We start from the raw sequence: 14,402 nt of genomic DNA on the forward strand, positions 1-14,402 counted from the left end.
ACTAAAACTTTCTATTCTCTCTCCACAGATACCTGCTGCACATTTCCAGCATTTTTATTTCAGGTTTCCAGCATCTGCAGTCACTTGTTTCTCAATTTTACATGAATAGGTTACAATAAAAGTCACATCAGCTCAACCAGATAGAACTTTTACAAATATCTCATCCCATGAAATTTGCACCACCTCAGGAAAAGAGAGACTAAGGCAACTTCTGGCAATTGTATTTGTCCTATGGTTCTCTTCAGAGTGCAACCAGATCTTCATGCATTGCAGAAAGAGCTAGTCTGTCATGTGAAGAACGGGAAAACAGCAGCGATAAGCTTCTACCTATAATGGGACAGACTTTGTGGTCAGTAGCTAGGCTGTCAGCCTGCTGTCAAATATTTGTCAAATATTCCAAGCTTTGTAACTCCTCACAATGGGAACCTGCAAAAACTACTGGCAGTATTCTTAGTGATTACCCCCTATACTTCAAATGATGCTTTCTGCATTGCAAGGAGCACAAAGTGAAGAACCTAAAACACAAGGCTTAGTCAGAATCCTCAAACAGTTTGAGACATTTATCATGTTAAAAATTTTAACTGAAAATATGTACTTCAAGCTTTAAAAATATAAAATTCAGGCCCATAAGATAATTTAAGAAATTCTCAGAAAGATTAGCTAAACTAATAATATTCCCCATCAATATTTTTCTAAATTCCAACATTTTTAAAGGCACAACCTTTCAAATCACTGCAGGGAGTTTCACAGGTGCTACTTGTATGGCAGAAGAAATTTGAGCAGTACGACCAAAGGCCAGTGATTGAGGAGAGGGTAGATGTTAAGTCAAGTGAATCCAGTAGGCAGGGTCAGGACAATGAACATGGTAGGAATGATGGTCTGAAGTGTATTTTTTAAATGCAATGAATATAATGGGTAAGGCAGGTGAACTTAGAAACTCAGAGCAATAATACTGTAGCCATTACATTAATACGGTTGAGCGAAGAACAGGACTTGCAGTTCAACATTGCAGGGTATTGATATTTCAGATGTGACAGAGAGGGATATAAAAGAGATATGGGAGTTGCCAAATTGGCTGGGGGAGAATGTCAAGAGAGGACATCTGGAGCACCCTTCCAGCAAGAACATATGGGTAGAACTCAGAAATAGGATAAAATCACTATGATGCAGTTGTACTACAGGCCTCCCAATAGCCAGAAGGAGCTCAGGGAACAGAGGAAAGGATGCAGAAATGATTAACAGGGATGTTATTTGGACTGGAGGCATTGAACTATAAGATACTGGATATCCTGGGACAGTTTTCACTGGAGTTGAGGGGTGACCTTACAGAGACATATAAAATTATGATTGTGAAAATAAAGTAGTTGGTCACTGTCTTTTTCTGAGGGTAGCAGAGCCTAAAACTAGAGGACTTCTTCCACCATACAGAATATATGCAATGAATTGCCAGAGAAAATGGCAGAGACAGGTACAATTACAGTGTTTAAAAGAGATTTAGACAGAGGGACGAAAGCCAAGTGCAAGCAAATGGGACTAACTCAGATAGATCAGCATGTATGATTTAGACTGAAGGGCCTGTTTCCATGCTGTATAACTCTATGACTCAAATTGTACAGCAGATCATGGAAGTTTGTAGAAACAAATGGCTATTTCAGTGGGTGTTTTTAACACCCCCATATTGACCACCTCCCTTAGTACCTAGAGGCTAGAATTTCTTAGGCGTATCCAAATGGGTTTCTTGAAAAAAAATAAAGAAAGTCTATCAGGGATAGGCAATACTGCTGAGAAGTGACCCTGGCCAGGCGGTCAAAGTTTTAGTGAGGAAAAACTTCAGCAACACTGACAATTCTTCTGTATGTATTGACATAGTTGCAGATAATGATAGACTAGTTCTCAGCTGAAATGGAAGAAGCATAAGATTTTTTAAAAAAGGGATACAACATAATAATAGGCCCTTCTGGCCCAACTGTACCCTGCCCAATTATACCCATGTGACCAATTAATCTATTGGTGCATAATTGGGCTCTTTATTTAAGAAAGGATTTGCTGGCACTGGAGAGGGTCAGGGGAAGTTCATCAACAACATAATCTCAGGAATGAAAGGGCTAACATATGAGGAGCATTTGATAGCTCTGGGCCAGTACTCACTGAAGTTTAAAAGAATGAGGGGGTAGCTCACTAAAACATATTAAATATTGAAAGGCCTAGAGAGAGCGGACCTGGAGATGATGTAAGGAGTCTAGGATCAGATGCACATCTTCAGACTCTTTAGAACAGAAATGAGGAGGAATGTCTTTAGCCAGACGGTGATGAATCTGTGGAATTCATTGCTACAAGTGGCTGTGAAGGCCAAGTCATTGGGTATATTTAAAGCGGAGGCTGATAAGTTCTTGATTAGTAAGGATGCCAAAGGTTATGGGGGAAGGAAGGAGAATGGGGTTGAGAGGGATAATAAATCAGCCACAATGGGATGGTGGCGCAGATAATGAGCCAAATCGCCTAATTCTGCTCCTAGGTCTTATGGCCTAATGGAAATAACCTGGAGAAGATACACAGTGGGCATAAGTTTATGGTGAGAACTGGAAAGTTTAAAAGGAGATTTAAGAGGCAAAGTTTTGCTTTGTAGAGTGTAGAACCTTATAATGAGCTGCAAAAGCAAGTGATAGAAGCAAATACGACAGCAATGCTTAAGAGCCATTTAGACAAACAAATTCATAGCCACGGAGTATAATAGACCATTTGCAGAAAGATAGGATTAGGTCAGTCTGGCATCGTGGTTTGAGCAGGCGTGGACCAAAGGGCCATTTCCTGTGCTGTAACATACATCAAAGTTGCTTGAATTTCCAGCATCTGCAGAATTCCTCGTGTTTGCATTTCCTGTGCTGTATTGTTCCACCTTCTTCGTGCCATCAGTAGTGAGTTACTTGTACCAACCTTGGAACTTCCATATTCACTGATGCAGGCATGGAAAATTTGCAGATAGCTCACGTGCAAATATTGGTTTGCAGTGTCTGATCTGAGAGACTGTGCCAAGGTGTCTGGCTTTGTACGAAAGATAGTCAAAATCTTCATACTTGAAGAAAAACATGAGAGACAAGTTTGCCACTTCCCTGAAAAACTCTAATATGCTCCATTTTATACTTAAGCTTAGTTTAATCACATATGGCTAGACATTTGAGCATTATTTGACATTAGACCTGAAAAGATGCCCATCTCTAGAGCCTACCAATAAAGTTCCAAGTTACAAAATTTAACTTACATGCAGTCAGTATTTGGTACAGGAATATAATTTCCACACACTTGATTACGGATTGAAACACACATAATTTCATTGCGATCAGAAGGGAGGATAGTGCCTGGCTTGGTACGGAGACCCAGATTGTGATATAGTACGTTTCTCTGTTCCACACCATCCTCCAGGAAGAAACAATGACCTAATGTGTCATATCCTATTGTATCTTTGACCTAGAGAATTAAAAGATTAAATTGAATTAGGGTGACAAAAAAAAGTAACAAAGAAAATCAAATTAAGCTTTGATTTTATTCAATGGCACTATAGGCTTGAGAGCACCCAATGGCCTACTCCTCTTCCCAATTTAAATGTAGCTCTCACTGTAAGTCATTTGTAAGTCAGGGCCTATTAGACAAAGACAAGCACTCTGTGAATGTAACGGGACATATTTCCAAAATGATCAGTGTCCCATTCAACAAATAAATCTCAGCATTTTGGGAGAATGTGCTTGGTATCTCTGGATATACTCCAGGTAGAGTATCAAATCCAAGCTGTAAAAGGGCAGGAAAAGGTATAAATGTGATTTAATCAGAGAAAGAAATACTATGACAACAAGTTGGCTCTCCACCCAAATTTTCGATGGAACTCCATGAAATAGTTGAAACTGATTTACTTAGCCTATTGTTAAAAGCCAAAAACTAAAAAAAAGAAAAAGCTGGAAACACGTAACAGCTAGAGAGCAACTGCATAACAAAGTGAACACTTCAGATCTGAGATCCTTCGTCAGAATAGGGAAGGAGATAAAAATGGCAATTTTATGTTAAGAAGTGACAGGAACGATGGTTAGTATAAAGGGAATGTCTGACTAGATGAGAACATACTTATTCTTAACACATCTGCTGCAGAAAACTTTTTTAAAAATCCCTGAAACTCAATCTTTGGTCTAAAATTTTGGCAAGGTTTGAAAATAAAACTGGTAACAATTTATATAAACTCCACAGAAAACCATGCAATTTTAACAATGTTTTGGGTTGAAGTAAGCTGGAAGGCAAGTTTTAACAAAATGGAATCAAAAATTTGCTTTTATGTAACACCTTACACATGAAGAAAAGAGAGCAACAATTGGTGTCACAGGCACAAAATCTGTCTTTAGCATTTGGGAACTGTGTGTATGAGAAATCTTGTTCTATTGGCTGGCAAATTATATTTGTTAAATCTGGAGAGTCAGGTGAAATGAAGAAGCTCACTTACCAGCAAACCATTTGTTGCATGTATAACAACACATCTGGAGAAACAGTGATGAATGGCTACATTGTCCACATAGGTTGGTGGATCATATCCACCCTTTTGATCCACGTCTCCAGCTAGGTGAAAATGTATTGGGTAACTCCCAAGTATCTGCTGGCCCATGTGAGTCAACTCTATGCCAGACAAGTGAACTGAGGCGAAGTTTCTTAGGATCTACCGAAGCAAATTAAAAATTAAGTGTTTCCATGTGTATTAAGAATTAAATCTGTGAAATAAGTCTTTGAAAATACAATATTTTAGTTGTGTCACGGACAGATAATTACTAAAATAATCTATTTTAATTCCAACTCTAAGAAAAGTACAGTTCACATGTTAAGATATTCTAGCATGGCAGGATTTTCTTCATCTTCATGAGATATTTACCCTAGGAAGCAATAGACTTCAAGACAGTGTTTCAACTGACTCCTTACATGTGTGAGGCATTAAAGCAGAAGAGATAGACCAGAACAGGAGGATGTCAATGCCAACGCAGGAGCAGGAAGACAACAGTAAGCTTCACTACACAATTTCCATGTCATTTGGAGTCACAGAGATGTGGAGCATAGAAATTCACCTTTCAGTCCAATTCATCTATATTGACTGATGATTATCTGCGCTAATTCCATTTCCACCATAACACTCGTATTTCTCTACTTCTTTCCTGCTCAGGTACGTTTCCAAATGCCTTTTAAATGCACTAATTGTTTCTGCCGCTACCACTTCCTCTGGCAACACATTCCATCCTTCTGTGTGAAAGACTTGATTCTCATACCTCCTTGAAATTTCTCCCCTGTCACTTGAAACTTATGCTCTCTAGCTTTAGACTCCTCCACCCTAGGAAAAACATTGACCTTCTATGCCTTGCTTCCTCCCCCCCCCCAACACAGTAATATTATAAATCTCTGGAAAGTCACCTTTCAGCCTCCTATATTCCAGTAAGAATGAACCAAGTCTATCCAACCTTTCCTTACGAGTAATGCTCTCCATTCCAAGCAACATCCTGGTGAATCTCTTCCATATTCTAATGCTACCACATCCTCCCAGTGTGACTCAAGCTGTACACAATGCTCCAATTGCAGCCGATTCAATATCTTGTACAGATGCAACTTATTCTTAAGGACTCAGTCTATGAAGGCAAACATATCAAAATCCTTCTTCACTGCCCTAACCACTCATGTTTGAAGAAATTGGAACACTTTAACATGTTATATTGTTTCCACCTTATTATTGTGAACAGCTGTTCTAATCAAAACAAAAATTAATTACAAAGTGTTTCTTACTCCAGGGTTGGAGTTGCATAGATCCAGGTTCTTCTGCTCTGAAACCCAAATTAAAATATTGATGCTGGCCATGTTAGCAAGCTTTTACAAGTAGCAATAGACTCACTGTTGTCCATCACAGTTTAACAAAAGTTGCCTTATATGTCACCTAGCACATACAAACCTGCACTTTGGAGTTTCTGATTTTAAAGAGACCATACATACAGAGCATAAGTAGCACAGTTATGTAATAGATGTATGTCACTAAATCAGACCTTTGTATTGAACGCAAAGATTGCATGAAGTAGTCAGAAAGTTATGTCATTAACTGATGTGTTTGGGAGAAGGGATCTCTTTCCTCAAGAACTCTGGGCTAGCTGAGTTCTTCGCCAAAGGGCAGAATAGCAACACTCGAACCTCCTTGCTATGAATAATGTTGTCTTGATTCAATGTTAAGAGGGAACATAGTAATATTGGTTATAGAATTAATTATAACTGATGAACAAGATGATTTATTATCTTCTTCTGTTTAATGGATGCTATATTTTTTGGTAAAATGTTCTACGTGTCGAAAGAAGAGATTTGCCTCAGTTTCTAAAGCAACTCTCTTAAGAGACAGCCGCATTCTTAAAGACAAAATATTGTTTGATTACTGTGGGGAGGTTTTATGTAAACAGTTCTTTTTAAAGACTGGTTGTCTTTAAATTCATGAGCTGCTATCCCTTATTCCATAATTCCTGAAAATACTTGTATTTCTGTAACTAAATTTCCTGCTATGAAAAATACTTCAAAAAATTATGGGAGAAATTACATACTGTAACATTGAATTTCTGTAAAACAGATATTCTATAGTCTGCAGAACCCCTATAATTGTATCATATTGCAATTTTACACATTAATTGGAACGACAGATGAGTAAGGTTTAGAGAACCCTGATATCTTTAAGTGCAATCAAGAGAATCAGTCAATGGTGAATTAAAGATAGTGTCCTAATCAGAATAAAATCGCTGCCCTTTCCTTTTGGCCAAGTAGTTTGGAACAAATGACAATAATGCAATCATATTTGACAGTTATATAAAAAAACAAGAGAAAGAATAAAAGGACAAAGGTGTCAATGTGACAAGGACAATTTTACCAAGAACTAGAGCTGAAGACAGTTAATGTAAGAAAAAATTGTTTTTTTTCCCCCAATTGTAATGAAAACAGGCAGTCCAAAAGTAATTGGTGTCAAAGTTATGGAAGCCTTTCAGAGAAGAACTGGAAAGATTAAATGCTAAATATGATTCCAATAGAAAGGGTCAACTCGCAATTTAACACCTACATTGTCAAGGACTGTACAGGGTAGAATAAATGAACAAAGAGAAAATTTTGACAGATATCGTGAGGCAATTACAGCACAAAGTTGAGTGCAGAAGATAGAAAGTCTTACTAGAAGAGGAATATGTGAAAGCAAGGAGAGTTCATAAGGTACAGGCAGGAGCAATTACTCTAAATTACTATCTTTTCAAAAGTAAAATGAGGGGCATGAATGGTACCAGAACTACAAAAACACAGAAATTTGCCACAGAAGCTAAGGATTGAACAAGATATTTGCATAGCTACAAATTAATGCATTATGTCTCTTCATTGAATATGGGCATGATATAATATACATAAATAAAAATAACTCCAAATTCTGACATGCTAATTTTTCCTTCCACTCTTGCTCTAACCACATCTCCTTGAAGCTGTGAATTGCACTCACTAAGGACCAATCTAGATATCAAATCTGCTGACAAAAACAGTGCCATTATGGTTTAGTGATCCAAACTCTTAAAGCAGAAGTCAAATGTAATTTCTAATTCACTTCCTCCTGAACCATGATATCATCAAACTATTGTCTCCCTGACAATCAATCACCTCATTTTATCACAATCTTCCCCTCATTGCCTCTAACCAGTTTCTCAGTGCCACAGCCTGCTTTTAGCTACTCCCAAAGATTGAAAAGGGTATCTGTCCTAGTAGACCTTGTTTCTGAAACATGGTATTGTTTTCCCCTATGCTTTCTGTCATAATTTTGTCACTTATGGGACACCTATAGTACTTGCAACTTATACAGATTTCCAGTTCCCAACTAGCCCATCCTCAACATGGGCATGCAATTTCTCTACATCTACTTCCCACAACAGAATTGAGGTCCCTTCACTTCCTCCTTGAACAGTGGTTCAACCAGTCGTCTTCCACCACCACCACTCTTCAACCTAGCTGAACCTGCTTTTAATCCTCCTTCTTCAATCAATTTCTCTATATAATTGGTGTAGCAATGAGATTTTGCATGGATGCAAGCTGGGCTCTTCATTAGAGAGGTGATACAGTTCCAATATTAGTCCTATTCAGGCTACTACCCTCACTTATTCCATTACACCAACAGGAGCTGAAAGGCCAGCTTCTTGCATTATCCACAACTCAAAGGTTTCATTACCTTGTTGTCAATCTCCACCCTGCTCTCACTTTCACATTGTCCATGTCTAACTCTTCCCATTCTTGACAAATATCTCTATTTGGAGAATAGGTTAGCAAGCAATATCTATTATATAACCCAGCAACTTCTAAAAGTGTATATACATCTAGAACTCGGAGACACAGCCTCAAAATTCTGTGAAACAGAAACTGCTTTCCCCTGAGAATAGTGAAACTAGAATTCTGTCCAGGGAAGCAGTAGAGGCTACCTCATTAAATATATTTAAAACACAGTTAGATAGATTTTTGCATAGCAAGTGAATTAAGGGTTTTGGGAAAAAGGCGGGTAGGTGCAGCCGAGTCCATGATGAGGTCAGCCATAATCTTATTAAATGGCAGAGGAAATGGGGAGGGAAACCAGAGGTCCATGAGCCAGTAATCATCAGAGGTTCAGAGGTGTAGAGGGCCAGTAACTTTAAATTCCTGGGTACACTTTCTCAGAGGACCTGCCCTGGACCCATCATATAAATATAATTGCGAGGAAAGCATAACAGTGCCTCTTCTTCCTCAGGAGTCAGCGGATGTTTGGCATGTCATCAAAAACCTTGGCAAACTCCTATAGATGTGTGGTGGAAAGTGTGCTAGGGCTGCATTACGGCCTGGTATGGGAACACCAATGACTTTGAGCAGAAAATCCAACAAAAGGTAGTGATTTCAGCCCAGTACATCACAGGTAAACTGTGCCCACCACACCCCTCCCACCCCACCATTGAGCATACCTACAAGAAACATTGCCATAGAAAAGCAGCATCCATCATCAAAGATCCTCACCACCCAGGGCATGCTCGCTGCTGCCATCAGGTAGAATGGGTAGAAGATGCAAGTGCTTCAGGACTCACCACTAGATTCAAGACCAGTTACTACCCCTCAAACATGGACTCTTACTGTATCTTGTTATTTCATGCTTGTTATTTATTGCTATTTATTATTTGCACAGTTTGTTTACAGTTACTGTTCTATAGATTTGCTAAGTATGCTCACAGGAAAAGAATCTCAGGGTTGTATGTGGTGACACATATGTACTCTGATAATAAATTTTACTTTGAATGTTGAGCAGGTTCAACAGCTAAATGGCCTACAACAGCTTCATTTCAAGACTTAATAAACTAATTGGTTATTTTAAAATAATATAGTAATTTAGTAATATAGTATAGTAATAGTTACTTTTACAATATTTTATCCCTTAATAAATTTCAATATTTAATTACTTCAATTTGAATTTTCCAGCTGCCATGTTGAGAACCGACCTCTTTGGATCTAAGGCTCAGAGCTAAGGTTAACATAATGTCACCATCACTGAAAGTGGAAAGCTGATATGTTAATTATCAGCCATGTGTCAATTTATCCCAGGCCAAAGTACTATGCCTTGTATATTTTCCAAATTCCAGTCATGTTATTTTTTTCCATCAGTACAAATTCAGCACAGAACTCAGTCCTTCCCAAAGGATGGAAGAGGATGCTGAAGTGGACAGTGAACAACATGGCATGTCATTGCATCCATCCCCTGCAAACACCATTTCAGATACTAGAACTGAAGATTAGAGGAAATTTAGCACAACAGGTCATCAGAGGGCTGCAGGCATGCAGTATGTCTCACACAGAGCAGCCCAGAGAAATCAGATGAGAAACATGAATAAAACTTTGAGAAGGTTAGTGGGAATGTACAACACAAAAATAATCTTGGCACTGTCCAGCCCATCAGAACATATGCAAGAAAGACCAGAAGCATGGAGGGGTTGACATCAATTATCTTGTAGGATGTTATACGGAGCCAGGAAAATGTCACTTTCACTCTGGAATTAATTACATATCCCTGTGTCTGCCACCAGCAACACAGCAACTGATTGAGCAAGTGTGTGTTTACATGGAGACACGGGCAGAGTCTGAACTCTAAAATGTGAGCCAGCAGCAGGCCCAATGCCAATGTGCTGCTGTTAAGAGAGTACAGATGGCTCACTGGAATTCACTGCAATATTCAGGTAATGGACAGCTCTTATTTTGGGAGAACTCTGCACTAGTTGAAAAGCAATGGTTTTAGTGGGCCAAGCCAGGCCAGGAGAAATCCACTTCTTAGTCCTATGGGTATCATGGTGGCAAGTACGGTCAGACTTCATGATGCATGCATTCCCCTGTCTAAAACCAGTTCTCAGTTGATAACATTGCCAGAGTACCCTAAACAACCCTGTTGCAAAGAGCACTACCAAGGCAGGAGCTCATCTACCACGGACATCTTCACCATTTTGGAAAGCAGGTAGTCTTCCTACTGGTCAACAATCACAAGAGGAGTACTGCATTATATTGATAGGAATGTTAAACCTACATTGACAGTTTGCACATTAGAACTTGTTAAAATAGATTAGAGTTATAGATAAAGTTTCATTTAAAATTTAAATTGTTTTCCCACAAATGAATACCCATTATTATTCATTTGATGACATTTGCTGAATATAACACAATTGTTTAACCTTCACTTTCATTGTGAAAGGCAAATATTTGGCAGAGGATTGAATGGAGATATCCCAAGGAAAAAGACTAATGCATTATCTAGCTTAGACTCATGGTAATCGAAAACACTAGATTAATTCCTTGGAGCATGGACAAAAGTGACATCAGGAGTACAAAAGATGCCAAGTCATTTGCTTCCATATCAGTGGGAAAGATAGTAACCCAACCAATAAAATGATGGTCAGTATCAGTACAATGACTGTATTGGGGAAGGCACTATTGTCTGCCATAACATAAATTAATAATATCCCCAACTTTTGATACCACCTCCAGGGTCATTCATCAAAAATATGCTCTCATAGTTACAATTAAAATTCGATATATTGTACCAGATATGTGCCTTGTGCTGTGCATATCTGCTGGTACTGCGTTTTGCGGGGTGTATGGAGCGTCCAGGGAGGGATAGTATCTCTAGTGAAGAGGCTTGTTGTGTCCATTCTGGGGCAGCTCACTCACCTGGACTCTCAGGTCTCGTCTATAGTTCCAAGTAGCTGTTTGCATATGATAGTGGCCACACCTCAGTACACCACTTCGATAAATAGGCTAAACCAGGCGAGGGTAGCCAGTAGCTTCATATTTGGGTAGGATAGACACCCCTGTCCTAGCACGCAAAGTCAGCTCTGGTGGATTGGACGGATGAGATCAACAGTGAGATCCAATGGCCAGGAAGGTGCTACTGCAGTGCTCCATGGAGAGCGAAGGGCATGACAAGGCACAGAAGATGTCATGGACATCCACTGTAATTGAGGAAGTATTCAATTTGTGACACTTGTTTGTACCACTGGCCTGGATTTCTGAGGTCGAGACAATGGAACTGATTCAGTGCAATGGCTTTTCTACTTTAAAAATTGTCCCGCATAGGTTTCCTGTCTTCGTCAGACACAATTGACAACCAGCTCTGTGTTTTGCACATTGGCCCTGGAGGACGGCTGTTTTGTTTGGCTGTATCCGTGGGTATTCATGAATGGTTGAATGACAATTAAACTTGAACTTGAACAGATTACATCAATCTGGCTGTGCAGGCCACCAGTTTTCTATGAACTCACTGGCTCTACAGCACATTTTGAACCACTATTGTTGAAAGGACAGTCATCATTACTGCATTAAAAAACTGAAAACTGACTTGAAGGCATTCCCGGGGCTTAGGAGCGAGGGGGTGCAGGGTGGGTGGTGAACTCACTTATCATGTTACATGGCATTCCATTCGAAGATCTCTGTCCAATTGTTTTACTTTTCATTTCATAATGACATAGGAAGCCATTTGATCATGACACAAGTCATTTCAGCTCTCCTAGAATATACTGGTTCACAGAGTAATCACATTTTCCCACTATTTTTCCTTACAACTTATTCTCTCCTCTGAATTCCACTTACGGCATTTAAAAGCAGACAGCAGAAAGCAGCCCTACACTGTTAGTGCCCTCATCACCAGCTGATGACTAGCAAGAAATCAACTGTTCTGGATAAATAACTAACATTAAATTATTCATGTAAAAACCAATAAACACGTTACATCATAATGCTACAATCAATTGCACTAAATATTTATATTGAACCATAAACTTAAAAAATGATAGCATTTCATACATTGATTCATTTCAAAAAGAGAATCAACCAATATCAAAGTGCTGAATACTGCAAGTTACTGCATTTCCTCCAATTAATATTATCAGTGTTTTAGAATCTTAAATAACACTTACCTTTATCTGCCCACCAAACGTATCATAGTTGAAAAAGTGGCACAAGTTTTGTCCGTAACAGGAGTCCTCCATTTCTCCTTTAATAAGGATGTTTCTTCTTAAAAGTCCAACTTCTGCTCTCATATCTATTCCATCTATAACTTCACCCATGTGAAGATAACGCGGTTTACCTATGATAGCAAATGTGTTTCAGTGAAATAATTTTACCACTAGCAGCTTAAGACATGTATTTGAACAGCACAGAGCAGCTTGTCAAAGGTACAGAAAGCAACTCAAAGTTGATTTGAAGCCATTTATAGCTTTTCAACAGTCTACAATTATAAGAATATTGGAACAGGATTAAGCTATTAAGTCCATTTTCCCTGGAGGCACAGCAACTTCATGGAAATCTAAACTACACAGATTTTTCAAGAGACAGAGGTGCCTAGATCTGCCATCTATTGTCTAATCAAGGATTTATAAAACTGCAGTACAACTTCTAGTGTTATAATCCAGTCCCCTAGAGTTAAATGTCACCCAGAATTTATCAATTACTATTGATTTTCTGCACAAACCTATAACATTTTACTGATCCATGTAGTGTTAGAAATAAAAATTGTTCTAAAACACAAGAGAAGATAGCTAATTGACAGAGGCAGTGTTTTAAAGTAATGTGGGTAAAAGTCTAAACCAGAGAATAATTAAGCCAAGAATGAGAAAAAGAGCAATAAAACACTGGTTAGAAAGCAAGTGTGTGATCCAAATAAGCAGGCTTTAAGCAAAAGCACAGACTAAAAAGCAAAGTGGATGAAATGACTGAAAATTCAATTTGGAGACCAACTGGTGATCATTATCACGAAGAAGAAATAATAATAACTAAATATATATATAAAATGAAAACAGTCTAGCAAAGATTAAAGATTAGCTTTATTTGTCACACGTACATCAAAATATAAAGTGAAATGCATTCATGAGGAAATCTGCAAATGCTGGAGTTTCAAGCAACACACATAAAAGTTGCTGGTGAACGCAGCAGGCCAGGCAGCATCTTTAGGAAGAGGTACAGTTGACGTTTCAGGCCAAGACCCTTCGTCAGGACGAACTGAAAGAAGAGCAAGTAAGAGAATCTCTTCCTAGAGAGCAATCTCTTACTTGCTCTTCTTTCAGTTAGTCCTGATGAAGGGTCTCGGCCCGAAACGTCAACTGTATTTCTTCTTAAAGATGCTGCCTGGCCTGCTGCGTTCACCAGCTACTTTTATGTGTGTTGAGTGAAATGCATTGTTTGTGTTAATGACCAACATGGTCTGAGAACATGCTGGTGCAGCCTGCAAGTGTTGCCAGGCATCTGCCACCAATACAGCATCCCCACAATGTACTAATCCTAATCTGTAATTCTTTAAAATATGGGAGAAGACTACAGCACATGGCGAAAACCCATTTGGTCATGGGTGAATGTACAAGTTTCTTACAGACAGTGGCGGAATTGAACCCAGTGCTGAGATAGCATTACGCTAACTGCTATGCTTCTACGCCTGCCCAAGAGGAATCCATTTGGTGATTGAGGAGTGACATTAAGGCAATGGAAGAGCCTGTAACAAGTGGCAAGCAGTCAGTGGTGACTTCACAGTTAGATCTATTAAATATAAACATGATCCCCCTATCTCTACTTGCTGCTTCATGTCTGTAAACCAATCCATACTAAAATTACCTCGTGACATAACTTTTTGTTAGGCACCTTGTCAAACATCTTCCAGAGGTCCACATACAATACCAGTTGCCCTCTATGCACTTTTGACAAGATTGCCTTAAAAAAAAAACACATTTCTCATTCATCACAAACTCCTGCTGACTTGGCGCGATTAGATTATGATTTTCCAAATATGTTACTTCCTTAGTAATTGATTCTAGCATGAACATTTCAAAACGTTCATGCCACCACTC

At 38.8% G+C, this 14,402-nt stretch overlaps 2 protein-coding genes across 4 annotated transcripts in view; both read right to left on the minus strand.

The window, feature by feature from the left end:
• cemip (cell migration inducing hyaluronidase 1) overlaps positions 1-14,402 on the minus strand; it is a 211,304-nt gene that overhangs the window by 177,328 nt on the left and 19,574 nt on the right. The window lies entirely within an intron of this gene.
• Positions 1-14,402, minus strand: part of LOC134355616 (inactive cell surface hyaluronidase CEMIP2-like) — a 116,890-nt gene that overhangs the window by 49,912 nt on the left and 52,576 nt on the right. For all 3 annotated transcript variants that reach the window (XM_063065761.1, XM_063065760.1, XM_063065759.1), the window contains 3 exons: positions 12,483-12,652; positions 4,484-4,693; positions 3,260-3,465 (listed from right to left, as the gene is read on the minus strand). In XM_063065761.1, the coding sequence (XP_062921831.1) occupies positions 3,260-3,465; positions 4,484-4,693; positions 12,483-12,652 (586 nt within the window). The remainder of the gene's footprint in view (positions 1-3,259; positions 3,466-4,483; positions 4,694-12,482; positions 12,653-14,402) is intronic.

This window comes from Mobula hypostoma, chromosome 13 (genome assembly GCF_963921235.1).
Source record: "Mobula hypostoma chromosome 13, sMobHyp1.1, whole genome shotgun sequence".
In the NCBI taxonomy this organism is placed as follows: domain Eukaryota; kingdom Metazoa; phylum Chordata; class Chondrichthyes; order Myliobatiformes; family Myliobatidae; genus Mobula; species Mobula hypostoma.